The sequence below is a fragment of the Dromiciops gliroides genome, chromosome 4, assembly GCF_019393635.1.
Source record: "Dromiciops gliroides isolate mDroGli1 chromosome 4, mDroGli1.pri, whole genome shotgun sequence".
Classification (NCBI taxonomy): domain Eukaryota; kingdom Metazoa; phylum Chordata; class Mammalia; order Microbiotheria; family Microbiotheriidae; genus Dromiciops; species Dromiciops gliroides.
Window position 1 is genome coordinate 201,105,779 of NC_057864.1, and position 21,190 is coordinate 201,126,968.

Here is a 21,190-nt window from a genome sequence, read left to right on the forward strand (position 1 = left end):
GATCTGTCCTCTCGGGCTGGGGCCGGGGACTCGGGACTCGGGCAGAGCCGGCCGTCTCTTGCGCCTCCAGGCCAGGCAGAGCGCTCAGTTGCCTGGCTGCCGGCCGGAGCGCGCCCCTCAGCCACACCAACTTCCCCCGGCAGCATCGGGGCTGGGCTGGACGTGGTGGCGCCGGAGCTCCGCACTGGGCTGCGGAACGTGCAAAGTTTGCGAGCCGGGTAGGCGTGGAGCGGAGAGCTTGCTCCCGGCGGCTTCCTTCGGCGTTACAACCACGGGTGAATTCTCTTTTCCAAAAGGGTTGGGGTGGGGACGCAGGAAAAAGGGGGGAGAGTGTTTTAACTCGAAACGGTCTCTCTGCCCGACTTGATGCATTCTGCAAAGTTAAAGAAAGAGAAGAAAACTTGAAGACTTGGATCGATGTGCTAACCTACCCCCAAGCCCCAGGACCCCTAAAATCTCACCTTCACCCTCCACCCCACCTCCGCCCCGCCCCCTCCTCTGGCGCTGGTAAACGGGGACCAAACAGTTCAAAGAGCCAGGACTTCGCCTGGAAATCCGAACTAGGGGGCGGGCAGGCGGGCGGGCAAGCGGAGGGGGCGGGGGGGCGGGCAAACGTGGCCACTGGAGGAAGTTTCTTAAAGTTGTCTATTTCTCCAGAAGCTGGAGCTGAGGCTTCTACCCCGCCTGAGAGCAGCCGTGGTGGCGCTGCCTTTTGGGGGAGAAGGGAACTGAAAAGGAAGTGCTCGATATCAGTGAGGTGGGGGGGGGGGCGGCTAACCCTCTCAGCCCGGTCCAACCCCTTGTTGCTCTTTGTCTTCTGGGAGATTGAGCACAGAAGAGACAAGGGGGTCACCCGTTGTGCCCCTTCTCTCCAGTACGCGGCCCCGAGGACCCGGGCCCCTAGTTGATTCGCCGTGGGAAGAAGCCGCGGGGTGCGCGACCCCACGGGGATTATAAACCGTAGAGGCGAGGTAGGGAAGCCCGGAGGGGCACCTCGACGTCCCGACACCATGCGAGGACTTCTGTTGGGCACCCTGCTGATCCTGCTGCGGATACGTTCTGCCCAAGCCCAAGGTAAGAAGGCACGTGGGCTTTGGGGGACCCAGCGATGGATTTAGCGGCCGCCGCCGAATCCGCCCCGGGGCTTTCCGGGACTTGAGTATGAGACCCTTATTTGGGGTGAGGAGATCTTTCTGGGGCGCCTGTAATGAGGGGAGATAAGGAGATCAGAGAGCTAACGTAAGCTAAGACTTCACCAAAAGGTGGAGAAAAGAGCCGCTATCTGTGGATTGAACCGGACTGGGGGGGGCGGGAAGCTGAGGGATCGTGCGGCTCCCGGCTCCCTAATCCTCCCCGTTCCTCTCCTCTCTCCCCCAGGCTCCACTTCGTGGTGTCGTTCCTCAGGGCTGGAGTTCACCCGGGACTGGAGAAGAGCAGAGCTTGGGGCGGGGGGGCGGGGCGGGGGGGGGGGGAGAAAGGGAGGCAGTAGGGGCGAGTTTATGTCTCTAACCTGATCAGAACCTTCTTCCCGCTCTGCTCCCTGGGGCTGGGAGAGCTGGGATCTCCCTCCTCAGAGCTGTATCTTCCTATCCTGTCGGACTGGGCAGGGGGAAACAACCTGTGAACAGCTCGCAGACCTCTCTGTAGCCAGGCCACTGCGGATGGCAGGGAGGCATAAAAAGGGGGTGCGTCGGCAAGGTACATTATATCAGGAGTCTTACCTTTTCCTCCGTACTGAGAGTGTGATCCTTGTATATACGTACATAACAACTCCCCCCCCCCCATCGTCGTACCGTGTGTTGGCTGAATCCCCAGTGTGTGATCTCAGTATAGCTCTCTGTGAATGTGTGTGTATATATATATATATATATATATATATATATATATATATATATATATATATATATATATATATATAGTACTGATGCATGCAGCCACAACGTAGTTAGGGGTCTCTGAGAAACCTTTGCCCCCCACCCACCATGACATCTACTCAGCTCCCTCCTACCCCACAGTCTGTCTCCAGAGTTGCATTGGCCTTAATGTATATAGACATCAATCAACAAGTATTTATTTATTAAGCACTTACTATGTACTGGGCACGTATAATTTATTGGGGAGGTGGGGGAGGGAGATGACAAGTTTTGTCCTTGGTATACCCAGGACAGAGGAAGAACCGTGGGTCTCACGACTAGTCCTGTATCTTTCTGGAGAAGTGGGGTGGGTGGGTGTGTCTGGTTTGGTGGAAGGTGTATCAGTGGGGGATTACAACTCAGTGTGCTTCCTTTCTGTCCTCCCCAAGTAAGATGGTGTCTTTTGAGGAGAAGCTTGCAGTACCTGAAGGGCATGAAGAGAAAAGAAAGTAAACAAAGAAAGAAAAAGACAAAAAAACAGGAACCCTTTGCTGCTTGTTGCTTGACCTTGGGAGAAAGTATAAAGTACTGAGTGGGTTAAGGCCCAGTTGCAAGTATTTTACACAAAAGGTAACTGGATACCTCCCCTGTATCTAGCAGATCCCATTATAGCCCTTGTCCCTTCTTTTCCAGGTAGGAAACTGTGGATCCAAGGGTAAGGAAGGGGGAGGGTAGCAAGTTCAATGATGTTGTCCAAGGAGATCTAGGAATATAGGAGAGGCAGAGAGTTGATGACATAGAAACCTTCTTTCTCCCCAGCCCTGACTTTGAAGAACTCTACTAGAACGAGAAGGGATTAAATGGGAAGGGGTGAACTGGTCATTTGTTCCCACTCAGAGACCTCAATTGTAATCTTTAAAAAACAAAACAAACAAACAAAAAAACCCAGCTCTTGCCAAGAGCAAGTTGAGTGGCCTGGAGGATAGAGGACAATCGCTGGGAGGGGAGATAGGGAGGAAGGAATGAGGGTGGGGGAGTGGGGGCTTAATTATGCTCTGTTCAGTTTTTCCTCCGACTGCTACTTTACCACCATACTGCTGCTTACCACCAGGCAAGGCACTGAAACTGACACCCCCCCCCACACACACACACACGGTACTACTCCAACTATAGGTGTCACCACACCCAGTTCTTTAAAGTCTTTAGTAATTTTTAAAGGTCTTTAGTGCTGGAAGGGACCCTAGAAATCATCTAAAGTCCCCAGTTCATTCGTTTCTGACACTCTGTGACCCTATTTGGTGTTTTCTTGGCAAAGATACCAGAGTAGTTTGCCATTTTCTTCCCCAGTTCATTTTACAAATGAAGAAACTGAGGCAAATGGGGTTAAGGACTTGCCCAGGATCACCCAGCAGCTAGGAAGTGTCTGAGACCTGATTTGAACTCAGAAAGATGAGTCTTCATAACTCCAGGCCCGGTACTCTATCCACTGTACCACCCAGTTGCCCATACCATTAGGTTTACCAGTAGGTCTAGGCCCCCAGATATAAAATGTGGAATCTTGAGACTATTACCCTATTCTTAGTACTAGATATGGGTTCTAAACTTCTCTGCAGCCCTTAAGCCATAATTGCCTCTTATATCAACCCCTATCCACAGCCCTCTTTCTTTTTCCTTGACTACAATAAAAGGCTATTTGGTACCAGCCTTAGTTATGTTCTGGTGTTTCTCCTCAAGCCCGTTTCTTGAAAGGCCACCTAAGAGCAAAGAAAGAGCCAACCATGGCTGGAAGAGGTTGGGATCTGGGTTGGGACACCAACCTGTGGCTTGCATTTTGTTTGGAGAACTCCCAAGAGCTGGAATCCCTGGGAGTGAATTGGATCCATGGTTAGGTCCCCTCTTTTTCTGCTTAAACCACTTTACAAAGGTGAGATGAGATGACAAGGATACCTCCCACCTGGAAAATGGGAAAGTCATTTTAGGACACTATGCCCTTCAGAAGACTTCAGTCATGGTAGCCAACAAATAGCCAAGATTTAGTCTGTGATAACCCTGCACCAAGGTCCGTGCTAAGGGCTGGGGAGACAAGGCAAAAAACAAAAACAAAACCAAAAAACAACATGGTCCCTGCGCTCATGGAGCTTACATCCAAACAGGGGAGGGCACTCTGGTGTCCTGGGGCCGTATCCACTTCTAAGCCCTAGTCTCTTCAAGGCCTGCCCATAATTTCTTCCTGATGTAGTGAGGCCAAGCAGCTGCCACTCTTAATGCTTCCTAAAGGAGAGGCTTTCTCTGTCAGGAGAGGTAAAGGTCTGATTGATTCTCGATCACTCCCGTTTCCCTTGTTCTCTACCTTTTGAGTGCTTGACTCCCCGCATCCCCTGCTGTTCCATTCATGTTCCCTGTCCAAGAGTATTTTCCAACATCAGGGTTTTTGCTCTTCTTCCATTTGTCTTCAGAGTGACATGCCTCCTTCCCGAGGAAACGACTTTGTTCCATCTCTGGGTTTGGGGCACAGGGCTGTATGAGTACCAGCACCAAGATTATTTATTCTTCTGCTTTTGTGGTTGGTGAGTGAAGTTTGAAATGGGAGTTATTATTAGGTACTGAGGGGAGTAGACCAAGGAAAGAGCAAAGGAGTAACACCAGCCAGCCCCTCTGAATCTCCCTCTTGTAGAAGGGTACAGAAGGAAAGGGGGAATGTGTCCCATTTTGAGCAATAAGCTCCCATTTCTTTGTCTTATTAAGAGTTACAAAAACACTTCCCCCACAACTCCCCAGTGAATTGGGGATTGGAAGAAGAATTATCCTTACTACAGAGATGAAGAAACTGAGGCTAGGAGAATTTACATGAGTGGGTAGTGTGGATTGAGTGCCAGGTCTGGAGCTGAAAAGACTCATCTTCCTGAGTTCATATCTGTCTTCAAACACTTCCTAGCTGTGTGACCCTGGGCAAGTCACTTAACCTTGTTTGCTTCAATTTCCTCATCTGTAAAATGAGCTAGAGAATGAAATGGCAAACCACTCTTTGCCAAGAATACCCCAAATGGGGTCGTGAAGAGTGGGACACTACTTTAAAAAAGACTAAACAACAACACTGGCTTCCAGGACACTGTCTTTCTTCAGTATCTGGCTCAGTTTCTCTTTCCACCTCAGTCCCTGCTGAAAGGTGTCACTGCTTGGAATCCCATCTCTACGACTTACTGTCTTAATTCTAGGCAAATTGTTTGAGTCCTCTAAGCATCCATTTCCTCATCTGCAAAGTAGATCTAATGCTCCTTGCATTTCCTAAATGAGGGGGAATTGTTTTATAAACCTTTAGGTGCCAGAGTTCAAAATGCACACATCTCCCTTTCCCTGAAACATACATACCCTGAAAGTTCCCTGCTATGAGGCATTGGCCTTGGTCTTGGCCTCTGCAAGGGGAGATTTGCCTAGGTACTTGTTTTCATTTACCTTGATCTACCCAGAGCCTCACTTAATGCCTAATAACTCCCATATATATCTATAGTTATTTAAGGTATAAAAGGTACTTCTGGGGGCAGCTAGGTGGCGCAGTGGATAAAGCACCAGTCCGGGATTCAGAAGGACCTGAGTTCAAATGTGACCTCACTCACTCGACACTAGCTGTGTGACCCTGGGCAAGTCACTTAACCCTCATTGCCCCGCAAAAAAAGAAAAGAAAAGAAAAGAAAAGAAAAGAAAAGAAAAGAAAAGAAAAGAAAAGAAAAGAAAACGTACTTCTGTGAATTAATGAAAGAAAATCTGTTTAGTGTTTACCATGTGCCAGGCTCTTTGCTTACCATTTAGGATACAAATAGAAAATTGAGACAGTCACTGATGTTGAGGAATCACATTCTCATTAAGAGAGAGAACATAGAGAACATAGGAGGGTTGAAGCTACAGGGCAGATGGAAAGGCCTGATGGACTACCATCTTCCTAGAAGGATTATTGTTGGGAACTCTGCTCATCTAAGCAACCTCATGGGTCATATCTCCTACCTACACTTGTTGGGAAGGGGGTAGTGAGCCAAAGAGTCAGAGTGCATTGGAGACCCTTGGTTCCTTCCTGAAGGGGTGGGGATGAGAAGGATCAGCACACAGCTGGGCAGGATCATCCAATATCAGCTGGGAACTAGGCAGCAACAAGGGTTGGATTGGGGGGAGATGAAGGGGGGGTAGCCTGCAGCCTGCTCTTCCTTGGTCCTTGGACACTCATTGGGATCTGGGTATCAGTAGGACAATTTCTTCAAAACAGGTCTATGTGATAAGTAATATTGGGATTGCTAACTTCATTAGAGAATGGAGACTCTGATGCCCATTGTATTACCAATATCAAATATTAGGGCTAGGGTTCTGACATTGGTCTTCAGAACCCCAAGTCCAGTTGTCCTTCTATTACCCTGCCCTTGCTCTAATGTTCAGAGAGAGACAGAGTAGAGAGTGGCAACCCTTTCAGCTTGATTCCCGCTACCTGGACCAGCCATGGGAGAGGGAATGGATTGGTTACTTTGCAGAGACCAGGGGAGGAAAGGAAGGAAGGAGGGAAACAAGCATTTATTGAATGCTTACTACCTTCCAGGCACTGTGCTTAAGTACTTTTCAAAACAACCCTGGGAGGTAGATGCTATTATCATTCCTATTTTTCATTTGAGGAAATTAAGGCAGAGCTTAAGTGACTTACTCAGGGTCACACAGCTAACAAGTGTCGGAGGTCAGATTTGAACTCATGTCTTCCTGACTCCAGGCTCAGTGATCTATCTGCTAAGATACTTAGCTGCTGCCTAGGAAAAAGCGAGGAGAAGGTGGTGGGAATAGAAGTCAGAAACAGTAGCCAACGATGCTGCTGGTAAACTCCAAAGCAGTAAAGTTTAGTGTTGGGAGCTAATCAAAATAAAAATCAAATGACCCACAAGGGGAAAAAATGAAAGTTTAATTATAGAAGGTAGTTAAGCTGTAATTATTAATTACTGATGGCAAAAAATACCTTATTGATTAGAGCTTCTTGCTAATTAATGAGGGGCTGGGTGTAGTTTGCATCAGGCTGATCTGGCACATGTCTAATGCCCCCAAGTAGTGTTGGTTAGGGTATAGGGCCCCCAAACCCTTTGCCATCTCCTTCCCATCCCTCACTTCAGGATAGCTAGAATGGACTCAGTTCTTCTCCTCACCAAATGTTGGTGACTCACTGGGGGATGGGGAATGGGTTTGGCATTTTACTAATGGGTTGGCCCAGTTTGGTTGGCAAAGGGAGTCCTTTCTATTACTCAGGTTATAGGAGATCAGTCAGGATGATGTTATTCCATCTTTTTCAGTCATGTCCAACTCTTTGTGACCCCATTTGGGTTTTCTTGTCTAAAGGTACTGGAGTAGTTTGCCATTTCCTTCTCCAGCTCATTTTACAGATAAGGAAATTGAGGCAAAAGGGGTTTAAGTGACTTCTCCAAGGTCACACAGCTGTTAGTGTCTGAGGCTGGATTTGAACTATCCCACTATATCTACTTTGACACCTAGCTTTTCTTCAGGATGGTATATTACATCAAAACACCCTCTGGGGAAGAAGGGACGAGTTCTCGTGGGAGTCTCTGTGTTGTTCTCTATTGAAAAGATGGGATGGGGAACCAGGAACCTTGAGCCTAGGCAAAGGGGGATACTGGCCAAAATTTACTTCAGGCCTGTTTTTATGAAAGCACGTGGACAGGGGAGTCATGGGAACATAGGACTTTGAGGCAGGATGGGTCTTAAACTCCCCATTTTACCATTGAGAAAACCAAAGCCCAGTGAGGGGTGTTGACTTTGCCAAGGTCACCGACATAGTAAGTAGCTAGCAGAACCAGGCCTAGATCCCAGCTCTCCTGACTACAAATCTGCTGTTCTTTCCACTGCCCTCCCCCCCCACCCTGACTCCCAAAATAATGTATTGATCTTTAGGCTGCTATGCTGATGGCATGCCATGTTAAAATGCCTTTGGGGCCCTACAGATTTTAGGTAGGAGGAGGAGAAAAAGCAAACCTGGTCTGTATCCTTGGAACAAAGGTGGGCATTCTTGGGCCTGTACTTTGGCCAAAGAGTTCAGCTGATTGGCTGGAACAAAACTGTTCCTGTGGCCTCCCTTCCCCCTCCCCCAGGGGCAGGTTGGCATTGAGTTAGGGGGTGCATTGAGTGTGACTGTGCTCTGTCTGAAGGGAATTTCCATTCCCTGTTCCCCCAGAGCATGTCGCCACAGATGGCTCCAGGACAACCTAAATCGGTAGGAATTAGTCATCGTAATTTGGGGCCTTGGGATGCCAACAGTAGTTACTGCAGGCAGCAGCCCCAACCACCTCATCGTGGAAATGAAAAGGAAAACAAGGCCTGGGGCTGGGGCATCCTCCCCTGTGTCATCCAGGCCTCCTTGTTTGGGCCTCCCTTCCCTTTGGGCCCTGGAGAAGGTATGGGAAGGGGAGGCTCTGCTTTAGGTAAAGTTTCCTGGGCAGCTTATTGGGGCAGGGGCAGGGGGGGGGGCAGAGAAAGAGCTGTGGGAGATGGAGGCTAAAGAATTCAGAACTTCCAGAACTACCTCAGGGTCACAAAAATACCCGTGTGTTTGCTTTGCTGGAATGTTCCCCTTACCTGGGCCAGAATGGCATCGATGGGGGAAAAGACCCTCCAAAGTGAAACCCTGCCCTCATTTACTGGGCATTCATGAGGCTGGGTAGTAAAACCAGTGAACAAAAGTGAAGGAGGCTTTGTCTTTAAAAGCCTTTTCTACAATATGTCAAGAATTGGTGGGTATGGGGGGGTACCTTCCCAAAAAGCAGATTTCAACCCATCTATAGCTTAGTAGATATGTTTTAAAGAGTTCCTTAGAGTTTGGAAACTTTCTTATTGTAATTTTGAGTATTAATTACATTATATTAATTAAAGTAATGAGTATAGTGCTTATTGTCGTTAATGAGTACCAGACACCGAATTTGATTCCAGATCCTAAATACGAAACCCACATTCTATCCCCTATAATGTGCAAGGTCTCCTAACTAGTAAAATAATAAGCCTTCACATTCTGTGCTGCTTCTAGGTTTACAAAGTGTTTTTTTTTTCTCACAACAGCTCTATAAGGTAGATAGTACATATATTATTCTCCCCATTATAAGGTTGGTAAAACCAAGGCTTAGCAGGATTAAGTGACTTGAATAGTAAGGAGAGAGTTGAGATTCACATTTAGGTGTCTTGATGATGATAGGTCCAGTGTTTTTTCTGTTATGCTACTATACTACCTTTCCCCAGGATAACTGTGGATGACTTTCCACAAACCCACACCTCTTTCCTGGAAGAGGAATCGAACTGAGATTTGGGTAGACCAATTTGGGGATGGACCCTTCTCATGTCTTCTGGGATGGTGAGACCTACCTGAGTAGATTCTTCTTACCCAGTATCATGGTGGCGTCAAGGGCAATTTAGGAAAGTAAGTATCTTTCCCTTTTTTCCCCAATGCCTGTTACTCTAGCTGTTGGGTTAACTCTACTCAATCCCCCTATCTTGTCTCTTGAATGTTACTTTCTGGGGATACATCTTGAGAGATCTGGATAAAGAAAGATGGGTCAAGACCAGCATTGAATAACCAGGCTTAAGCAGGGCTGGAATACACGCAGTGGTTCTCCGTGTTATTTCAGATTTTCTGCCCCTGCGGATACTGCCTTGAATTTCTTTCTGTTCTAATTCTACTCAGATCTGCCCATTCCTTTGGGAACTTGAAGCCCCCCTACTCTTTGCCTTTCTTATACATCCTAAGATCTTTATTGCCACGGTGGTTTACTTTGTATATCTGGGTACCTAATCCTTCTTTCTCATTTTTGACTACTGTTGAGCTTCTAAATAGAACTATTTACTTAATATGTAAAATAGAAGGATATTCAAGTGCTCAAGTTACCTGACTAGAGACAACTTGATGGTACTGAAATTCCTATTTCTAAACTAGTTTCCTTGTAAAATATCATCTGAAAATGATGTCAGGGTCTCATGGCCACTTACTGCCAGCGTCCCTTGACCTCTGACACAGTCATGCCCAGGAGAATAGGGAAAGCCTTAGGGAGTGTTGTCTCTAACCCAGTAATTTCTGCTCAGACCTTTGGTGATGTTTGCCCAAGATCTCAAGCAGAACACAGCAAAACCCAATGCACAAAGGTTTTTCTCCAACAATATACAGATATACAAGGAAATTCACCCTGCTAACCCCACTCCCCAGATGGACCTCTTTGTTAGAAGGAACTCTCACCAACATGTCTTCCTTCCTTATAAAAATCCTGCAGAATTACAGAACGACCTAATACCAGCTTGGAAACTTGGGCTCTTCCTTTTTTTTTTTTTAATCTGTTTCCTCCATTTTGGAGTGGGAGGCCTAGCACCCTCATGAGTGGCTGCTTCTTCTTTACTCCTCCCCCTCATTTCTGCTTTCCCTCCTCACTCTCTTCTCTGCTCACCAGTAGCTGGATGCACCAGAATAGTTTACTGCTTTGTGGATCATCTACTACATTAGTGACTGGCCGGCCACTGACCTAGCAGCATGAGTTGCTTTTAGGCAGAACAAGGGGTATGGAGGGGAAGAAGGGAGATTAAAATTTGATGCTGCTTAGGAAGCTATTAGTAGCCCAGAGGGGTGATGAAAGTTTGATAAAGGAAGGAAATATTATTTGCAATAATGCAGACCATTTAGGAAGGTCAGTTCTATTCTGTCATTCTCCATCTGTGGGGCACAGGTGGGTAGGAGAACAGCGCTATGGCCAACAACCTAGATGCATTCCCTTCTAGGCAATAATTAAAACATTCTCATATTATCCTTTTATGTACATTTCTTGTTGTTGTTCAATAGTTTCAGTCATGTTTGACTTTGTGACTCCATCTGAGGTTCTCTTGGCAAGATACTGGAGAGATTTGACCTTTCCTTCTCCAGCTTATTTTATAGATGAGGAAACTGAGGCACACAGGGTGAAGTGACTTGCCCAGGGTCACATAGCTAGTAAATGTCTGAGGCCAGATTTGAACTCAGGAAGATGAGTCTTTCTGGCTCCATCCATTGTGCTTCCTACCGATTTATTATCTCATTTGATACTTCATTTGAAGCCCCCCTACTCTTTGCCTTTCCTATACATCCTAAGCTCTTTATTACCACAGTGGTTTGCTTTGTATATCTATTACACAGGAGGTAGGAAGTATAGGTATAATACTCACTTTACAGGTGAGGAAACAGGTTCAGAAAGCCAGCACCTGAACTCTGCAGGTATTTGAACCCAGGTGTTCTGACACCAAGTCCAGTGGTCCACCTGGGTATTTGTGTAGCTGGAAAGAAGAGCCCACTTGTTTCTTTGGGGGAGGGGAGGGGAGGGGGAGGTCATGCACATACAGTCTTACCTCTTCCAGGAGCAGTTTATTATCATGTTGAGGCATAGCAGGGACCACAGAACACAACCATGTCTCATATCCAGGCACGACATCGAATGTGGTAGTGATTACCTCCCAACTTTGAGGGCTTCAGGGGCTGCAGAGTCATTGATTGTCTCATCAAAATTAATGTACTCTGCAGGATCATATTCAGAGGTCCCTACTCAACTCAGAGCCCCCTAAACTCTGAATATCTTTGATTTTTTTAATCCTACACACAAAATAAATGCTGACCAAATAGAGTTTACAAAGCATTCGAGTCTCTTTTGTATTGGGTGGCATTCCATGGACAAAGAGGATCCTCCATCCATCCTCTTTTCCTTCCTCCCCTCTTTGTTGCTTTTCTACATGTATTCATTATTGTGACCCCCCTGGATGTTTTTGAGCTTCTACTGTGACACATGTGATTTGAATTATCACAATAGAAGAGAGCCAGGCCATGGAGCATGCAAGGATTTTTCTGGCATTAAAAATAGGTATGTTTATAAAAAGTCAAAAACAAAAGTGTCCCTGTGTTTTTTACCCAGAAGTAACTCTGCCTTCCTGAGCCCAGGTCCTTGTTCTGACTGTGGGGCTGTCTTGTGAGCACCTAATCACTGGGACCCACTAATCTGGCCTACAGAGCAGGAACAGGCAATGGGATGAGCATAAGATCTACAGCAAAGAGAATTCTTGGTTAAAATCCTGATTCAAAGCCTTACTGGGTCAGCTAGCTGGAACAATGGATAGAGTGCTGGCCCTGGAATAGGGAGGACCTGAGTTCAAATTCAGCCCTTAGACACTTATTTAGCTGTGTGACCTTGGGCAAGTCACTTAACCTTGTTGGCCTCATTTTCTCATCTGTAAAATGAGTTGGAGAAGGAAATAGCAAACCACTCCAGTATCTTTGCCAAGAAAACCGCATAAGGGGTTACAAGGAGTCAGACAGAATTGAACAGCAACCCTAGTGGGAGGAAGCTAAGTGACAAAGTGTGGATAGAGTACTGGGCCTGGAGTCAGGAAGACTTTAATTCAAATCCAACCTTAGATACAGACTAGCTGTGGGACATTGGGCAAGTCGCTTAACCTCTGTATGCCTCAGTTTCCTTAACTGTAAAATGGAGATAATGATAGCACCAGTCTCCCAGGGTTGTCATGAGGTTGTAAAGTCGTTAGCACAGTCTCATGTACAGAGTAAGAGCTTAATATATGCTTGTTTTCTTTCCTAGGAAAGTTACCTCATTCTCTGAGCCTCAGTTTACTCTATAATAGCACTTATTGCCTGGAGTCCTTCTTTTTATATCATAGCCCTCTTTGGCAGTTAAAGGAAGCTGATGGACCTCTTCTTAGAATGTTTTGATGAATAAATTAAAATACATAGAATTATAAAGGAAAGCAATTTTATTAAAATACAGTTATCAAGATATATTTTCCTTGGGGCAGCTAGGTGGCACAATGGATATAGCACTGGCCCTGGATTCAGGAGGACCTGAGTTCAAATCCGGCCTCAGATACATGACACTTACTAGCTGTGTGACCCTGAGCAAGTCACTTAACCCTCACTGCCCTGGAAAAAAAAAGATATATTTTCCTTAACATGTTCACAGATCCCAGGAAACCCTGATCTATGAGGAGGCAGCACAGTGGATAGAGTGCTGGAACTGGAGTCAGGATAGATCTGAGTTCAAATCCAGCCTCAGATACTTACTAGCTGTGTGACCCTGGACAAGTCACTAAACCTCTTTCATTCTCAAGTTTCTTCTCTTGTCAGATGGGGATAATAAGAGTACCTGACTCCTAGGGTTATCAAATGAGATAGTATTCGTAAAGCTCTTTTGCAAACCTTAAAGTTCTATATAAATGCATGACGGTGATTATGATGTCAAGGTTGTTGTGAGGAAGCTATAAATGTCATTATTATCAATCTTATAGTAGTAATAGCTAGCAATTATCTAATACATTAAAGTTCAGAAAGTGCTGAATGAGTTTTAGTTAATCTTCACAACCACACCACCATGATGATACAGCTGAGGAACTGGAGGCTGGGAAAGGTTAAGTGACTTGCCCCTGAGTGTCTGTGGCTGGATTTGAACTCAGATCTTCCTGAGTCTAACTCTAGCACCCACTGAGCCCCACCTAATTGCCTACCTTAAGGCTCTCTAGAAATGTGAGTGGGGACCTAAGCTGACCTAGGGCTTGGCAATGGTTCCCCCCACTGTCATTTCTCTGGGTCATCTTCTCACTCCCCCTTTTCACACCCCCACCATGACTTTAAGACCAAGCACTCCCTCTTTTCTGAGCTGTTTAGCTTGAGGGATCAGTGGCAGACCTGTGGCCTCTACTTCTCCCTCCTCCCACATCGGCCTCTTGGGAAGCCTGGGCCTTCCCCGTGCCCCCCCTCCACTCCTGTCCTCACTTTGCTATTGAACTGTTGACCCAGCTAACTGTACTTCAGTTGGCAAGAGCCCGGAGGGTATGGGATTAAAAGGGTCAAACCATTCTCCTGTACTAATTATGGGGATTAGGATTCTGTGTCTGTGCAACAGGTCAGGAGCAGATGCAGAAGGTTTAAGGTGAATCTCACGCTTGAGAGTTAATGGTGAAAGCTGAAGATGGAATGGGGGGAGGGGGAGGGGGCCAATGAGATAGCTGAGGGTGACAGGAAGCAACACCAGGCTCTGCAAAGGCCTAGATGAGGCCGGCTCATGGTGCCCTGAGCGTGACAACGATGCCCCTGCCCTGGAAAGGAGGCTGAGCTGCTCCTCGCACCATTTTAGGCTTGCCTAGGTTGCTGGTCAGTCTATTGTTAGTTAATTTGGGGGACCATGTGCCCTTCGATGGTAACCACAGGAAGAGGAGGAGAGCAGACTAGACTAAGTGACTCTACATAACTCACTCTCTCTAGGTCTCACTGTCTCTTACTTGCAGAATGAAGATGTGGGTCCTCTACCTTCCATGTAGGTGATTAGTAGGAGCAAATAGATAAGGTAACACAAGAGACAGTGCAATAAAGTGCTTAAGTTAAGAGAGACCTGAGGGGCAGCTAGATGGTGCAGTGGATAGAGCACCGGCCCTGGAGTCAGGAGTACCTGTGTTCGAATCCGGCCTCAGACATTTAACACTTACTAGCTGTGTGGCCCTGGGCAAGTCACTTAACCCCAATTGCCTCACTAAAAAAAAGAGAGAGAGAGAGACCTGAGTTCAGATCTGGCCTTAGAAGCTTACTAGTTGTGGACCTGGGGCAAGTCATTTAACCTCTGCCTGCCTCAGTTTCCTCATCTGTAAAATGGGGATAATAAAAACGCCTCCTTTCTGGTGAGGATAAAGTAAGATAACATTTGTAAATGTTTAGTACAATGCCTGGCACATAGTAGGCATTATATAAATGCTGACACCACCACCACCACCATCATCATCTTCATCATTATCATCATTGTATATGCTTAGGGTTTGTAGCCACAATTGGCATTGAGTACATGAGAAGAGGGGAGAAGGAGAGAGCTCACTCAGATACTGCTGAAGACTATAGGTGGCAGCTATGAATGCAACAAAGCACCACCTTGGGGCCTGGATCGGATACCTTATTTGTTGGTATCTGTGGTTTCCACCAACTCCCAGGTTTTAGGGATAAACAAAACCATAAGCCATGGATCAGAGCCAGAACTCTGTATTTATGTAGACTGATTTTACTTTGGAGAGCTTCTCACTAAGCAACTCTTTTGGGCTTATGCCCTCACAAAGGTTTATCCTTGGAATATCTGAATCTGGCTCATGTTTAGATCTCACCAAAAAGGGGTAGTGGGTCTCAGTCCCCATATACTCATTCAGGCTAATAAAATACTAAAGACAGAAAAAGCTTTTTAATTTTTTTTTAGCCTGACAAAAATGCAAAGGACTCATGCCCAAGCATTTAAACAGTTGAGACAATTCTCTTTCCCTTTCCAGTGAGCCCTACCAGTGCCCAGGGGCATACATGATTCTCTGAATTTTATACCATCACCCTAGATTGAGGTGCCCCTTAAGGGGGAAGCATTCAGGGTTCATTATTAGGGAAATGACTTCTTTTCCAGACCCTGCACAGTCTACCTAACTCACAGTACCGACAAAGAACAAGGTCTAGGTTGTTCTTCCTTAGGCTCTGTCCTTTGTTGCTCATCATCTTCACTTTCTGCAAGGCCTGAAAGCTTGGAACTCTTCCACTGGGTCCAGGAGTTTTGGTCTGGGAAACCTTTTTGCTGGGCCAGTAATTCTGCTCCTGAATTTTGTTCACAATGGCATGTGACTCTTGTACTTTCTCTTTAGCCTCTCCCTTAAAAGCCAAGTCCAAAGATATAGCCCAGGTGTATGAACCAGCCATAAATCGACCTGTCATCCTTAATGGGATGTCAATGGGGCAAACCAGAACCAGACAAGGAAATCGCACCTTACCAAGGAGAGACATCATTATTTCGCGAACAAAGTCTTCCACCTATGGACTATTATAGGGAGACATCAATACCCAAACAGAATCATCAAGAACACTGCTCAGAGAAGGTAAATTTACTTCTCCAAATTACTGATCCTTTTAAGGGAGGGAGTTATGGCATAGCAATAAATTGGCAGGGCAGTAATGAATCATAAAATCTTCGAGTCAGAAGGGACCTTAGTTCAAACTTTCACCTAATGCAATAATTTCTTCAGAAATAATCCTAACATGTTGTCATCCACGATCTACTGAAAACCATTTCAGTGATGAGATGCTAATTCCCATGAAAGAGAGATCATTCCTCCTTCAGAAAACTTTAAATATTAGGAAGCTTTTCCTTGTGTGGCACCACAAGGTACCCTCCCTGTAATTATTGCACATTAGTCCTAGTTCCATCCTCTGGAATCATACAGAATAAGTATCATCTGAGGGTATGCTGGTAAATGTTTAACAACTAGGTCTCAGGGGTGAGGGGTGGGAGGAAGATGGGGTTTGGAAATGTCTGCAAAGGCACATTTTAAAATTTAATCTGAATTGTTAACTTTTTCTTCATCACTTTCTTAAGTCTAGAAAAACAACACAACAGTAAAATCAAACCCAGATTTGTAGCTTTCCCCCCACACTTTCATAACACCAGACAATCAACAGAATAATAAATCAAGTCCTTTTGCCAGTTTCCAAGGGGCAAATGCTCACACTGGAAAAAAATTTGGGGGGAGGAGGCTAGTGTCTGAGGCCAGATTTGAACTTATAAAAGTCTTCCTGACTCTAGTCCTGGTGTTCTTTGCACTATGGTGCCACCTATCTGTCCCACCACAACATATAGTTGACATTAAAAAAATACTTGTGGATTGATTTGCAGGGGTACATAACATAATGGAGACTCAAAAGACCTGAATTCAAGTTCTGGCTCTGCCATTTAGTAGCTGGGTGACCTTGAGCAAGTAATTTCTTTTCTCTGAGACTCAGTTTCTTCATCTGCAAGATGAAGATAAGAATAACTACCTAATGAATCTACTGTAGGTAGCTAGGTGGCACAGTAGATGAAGTACCAGGCCTGGAGTCAGGAAGACTCACGTTCCTGAGTTCGAATCTGACCTCAGACACTTCCTAGCTGTCACTTAACCCTGTTTGCCTCAGTTTCCTCATCTGTAAAATGAGCTGGAGAAGAAATGGCAAATTACTCCAATATTTTTGCCAAGAAAACCCCAAATGGGATCACGAAGAGTCAGACATGACTGAAAAACAAATGAACAAAAGTCTACTGTGAGAAAATGGATTTAACATCAACCTTAAAGCAGTATAAAAATGGGAGTTGTTATTGATTTGGCTTCCCCTGCAACTCCTCCATCCCCTTGATGCTATGAGATTTTTGAATCCTGTGACCTTAGGAAAGTTATTCCCCTTATCTGCGCTTCATTTGCTCTTTTGTAAACGGAAGAGGTTGGACTAGATTCAGTTCAATTTAATGAGCATTTATTAAACACCAACTATATGCCAGACACTGTACTGAGTTCTGGGGGTATAAAAAGAGGCAAAAGACAATTCCTGCCCTCAAGGAGCTTACAATCCAATGGGTGAGACCATATCAAACAGATATATACAAAACAAGCTATAGACAGGATAGATAGGAATTAATTCGTAGAGAGAAGGCACCAGAACTAAGAGAGGTGGGGGAAGGGGACTTAAAGGAAGCCAGGGAGGTCAGAGTGGAGGAGGAAGCACATTCCAGGCCTGGGGGACAGTCAGAGAAAATGCCAGGAACTGAGAGATTGAGTGACTTGTCCATGGAACAGCCAAGAGGCCAATGGCCCTGGATCTCAGAGTACATCTTGGTGAGCAAAGGTTCTTAACCTAGAGTCTTTGAACCTTTATTTTTTTTGTCTTGGTAATTGTATACCAGTATGCAGTAACTGATTTCTTTTGTAACCCTATGTATTGAAAAACCTTATCCTGAGAAGGGGTCCATGGGCTTCCCCATACTGCCAAAGGAGGGGTCCATGACACCCCTGGATTAAATGATCTCTAAAGTCCGTTCTGGCTTAAGATCCTATGATATGACATTGAGCTGTAGCTGCTGAAGTCCAGGCCAGAATCTCAGGTTCTCCACATGGTCTTTACCCACATCAAGAGTTTTAAACATGGAGGTAGAAGGAAGAGGAGGCTCATTCTCTTAGAAATTGATAGTGCACTGAATTTAGAGACATACTTCTAAGTCATCCCAGAATTCTCCTGTGCTCTTTGCCCTCTGGTGATCCTAGGTAGCTTAGCTCAAAGGGCTTAAACCCCAGGGATTTCTTAACCTTTTCAGGGTCATGAACCCCTTAAGCAGTTCTGTGAAACCTATGGACCCCTTCTCAGAATAATGTTTTTAAATTCATAAAACAAAGTACAAAAGATTACAAAGAAGCAGATTATTTTGAAATATAGTTATAAATTTTTTTTTAAAACAACCACATTCGTTTGTGCCTGGTTAAGAAAGCCTGCTCTGAGGGCTCACTTTCCCGATGTGAAGCCCACTTCTTCTTACCCTGGTCACTAAGGCGAGGTGACCATCAGTAGTGCCCGGAGCCACTGGAGGGCACCCTCATTAGCTCGCCTCTAAGCTCATTATCAAGTTTCGCATCACTGGGTGAAAAATAGTCATCACTGGGACAGTAATAAATATGCGGCTGTCAGTGTTGATATGATTGAACTAATGAAGAGAAATCAACCACAGCTCAGGAAGCCGCTCTCAGCTACAAAGTGAGCTGTCGGGAGCACTTGCTTCTCTGTATACACATACATACACACACGCACGCACATCCCTCCCCATTTTCTATTGGGAAAATGGGGTGGTAGAGACTGGCTTGTGTTTGCATTTGGTCTTTTATTCCAAGTCTCTCTGGAGGAAGGAACCAGAAGGTGTTTGGAGGGGAGGTCACAACCCGTAGACCGAGAAGGAAGAATTTGAGTGGGGGAATATGTTGGCCCCAGCCTGGTCTCAAAGTCATTTGGATGTAGACAGTGGTCCTTTTGATGTTCCGGTCCTCTAAAAAGTGCTTCAGAAAAAGTCACATTCCAGCCTGGCTTTGCTGGAGAGTGTGGGAATAAACACAAGGCCTATTATCCAGGCCCCCCCACCCCCACCATGCCCACCCCCAAACACGACTTCAAGGCCTAGAATGTGAGATCTTATTGTATATCAAGCAACTTAGAATGTCCAGTTACAGAGCTTATATCTTCCCCGCCTTCCCCCTTTCATCTCCGGAAGTGTTCTCAAGGGCTCTCTTTGGGAGTTGGAGTTTTAAGGTTATCTGCTGATGAAAAAAGATAATGAGAAGACAGACAGGCTCTGAAGGAGATGATGTAATAATTTTTATATTGTTATACCACTTTCTGGTCACAAAGAACCTTTGCTTACAGTAGAAAATATAATTTGATCCTTATAATACAATAGCCCTATGTAGTAGGGCATGCAAGTATAATTCCCATTGGAAGGAAGGAAATAAGCATTTATTAAGCACCTACTATGTGCCAGGCAGTTAGGTGGCACGGTTGATAGAGTTGCAGTCCTGGAGTCAGGGGGAACCTGAGTTCAAATCTAGCTTCAGATACCTATTAGTTGTGTGACCCTGGGCAAGTCACTTAACCCTGTTTGCCTCAGTTTCCTCATCTGTAAAATGAGCTGGAGAAGGAAGTGGCAAACCACTCTAGTATCTTTGCCAAGAAAACTCCAAATGTGGTCACTGAAGCGTCAGACAGAACTAATTGGCCAAAAGCAAAAAACAGTGCTAGGCACTGTGATAAGTACCTTGCAAATATCTAATTTGATCTGCATGATAACCCTGGGAGGTAGGGGCTGTTATAAAATGTTATAGGGAGAATTAAGTATCTTGAACTCAGGTCTTCTTGACTCTAGGACCAGTGCTCTATTCCCTCTGTCCACCTACTGTCGCCTTTGACATCTAGATGGAGAGATTAATCTCTGCATAGACAAGTCTTCTGACTCTCAATTAAGTCTACAGCCTGGGCACAATGCTGCCCTTTGTGGTCTTTAGTGGTACCCTATGAGGCAATGGGACTAGAGGTTGTCACCCCTCCCACTGTGGGGAGGGAGTTGGAAAGCCACACACCTGGACCCCAAATCATTGCAAAGTGCTTTACATAAATTATCCTTTTTGATCCTCACAACAACCCTGCGAGGGAGCTGCTATTTATTATTGTTCCCATTTCACAGGTGAGGAAACTTAGGCTCAGAGAGGTTACAAGACTTGCTTAGGGTCACAAAGCTAGTAAATGTCTGAAATAGGATTTGAACTCAGGTCTTCCTGATTCCAGGCCTGGCAGTCTGTGCACTGCAACACCTACCTGTCCCACAGATTCTGATAAGCCTCAGAGAAGCAAAGTGATTTTCCATGGTCATTCAGCTAGTGTCAAATGTAGGATTTGAACTCAGGTCACCTTTGTGCTGAGCCTCGTACCCTTTCCACTATACATTACATTATATTACAGGACAGCAGACAGCTTCTTCCTCTTCTTCCTCCCTCTGTTTTCCAGGACATCTAGCTGCACACACCATTCCACTGTAGTAAATGATGTGGACAGCTGTAGCTTCTGCCCTTTGGGACCTTAGACTGACTGCAAAAGAGACTCTCTGACAAAAACCAATTCCTCTCAGGCACTGAGACTCAAGGAGAGTTGAAAAACAGAAACATAAATGATGGCAAAACTTTTCTGTTCAATGCATTTGAAGATTGACTACACTTTAGGGTGGTGAACCGGAGAATAATAGCAAGTGGAAGTCTGGAGATCCTACAAGCTGGAGTCAGTGGAGGTCCTCATTCAATTCAATACACACTAGATTAAGTGTCTTCTGTGCAGCAGGCACTGGCCCAGTTGCTGGCTGGGGGTAGGTTGAGGCAGAGGGGGGCGGACAATGACAAATAAGACCCAGCCTCTGTCCTAGAGGGAAAAGACACTGGACTGGGAATCTGGAATCCTGGGGTCTTTCAGCTTTGTCATTTACCAGCCAGGTGACAGTAGAAAAATAATTTTCTGTCTCTGTGTGACCCTGGGCAAGTCACTTAACCTCATTTGCCTCATTTTCCTCATCTGTAAAATGAGCTGGAGAAGGAAATGGCAAATTACTCTGGTATCTTTGCCAAGAAAACCCGCAAAAAGGGCCACACAGAGTTGGACATGACTGAAAAACAACTGAACAATATCATTAGCTATTATTATTACTTTGTACCAATTTATGGGATGATGAAGAGCTGTATATGACTAATTAACCAAAAAAAAAAAGAAGAGGTACAAAGTACCTGCCTTCTGCATGAGGCCTTTCCTAATTCCCCCAATTCCCTAGTTCCCCTAATTCCTCTCCTTCCCCAAATTCTGAAATTACTTGCTTTGAAAATGTCTGGTTTTGGGGCAGCTAGGTGGTGCAGTGGATAGAGCACCGGCCCTGGAGTCAGGAGGACCTGAGTTCAAATGCGAC

At 45.5% G+C, this 21,190-nt stretch overlaps 1 protein-coding gene across 1 annotated transcript in view; it reads left to right on the forward strand.

Annotated features, from left to right (window-relative positions):
• The first annotated feature begins 627 nt into the window (after positions 1 to 627).
• SDK2 (sidekick cell adhesion molecule 2) overlaps positions 628 to 21,190 on the forward strand; it is a 462,515-nt gene continuing 441,952 nt past the window's right edge. Inside the window, exon 1 of the mRNA XM_043963496.1 lies at positions 628 to 1,074. Coding sequence (XP_043819431.1) covers positions 1,011 to 1,074 — 64 coding nt within the window. The 5' untranslated portion in view covers positions 628 to 1,010. The remainder of the gene's footprint in view (positions 1,075 to 21,190) is intronic.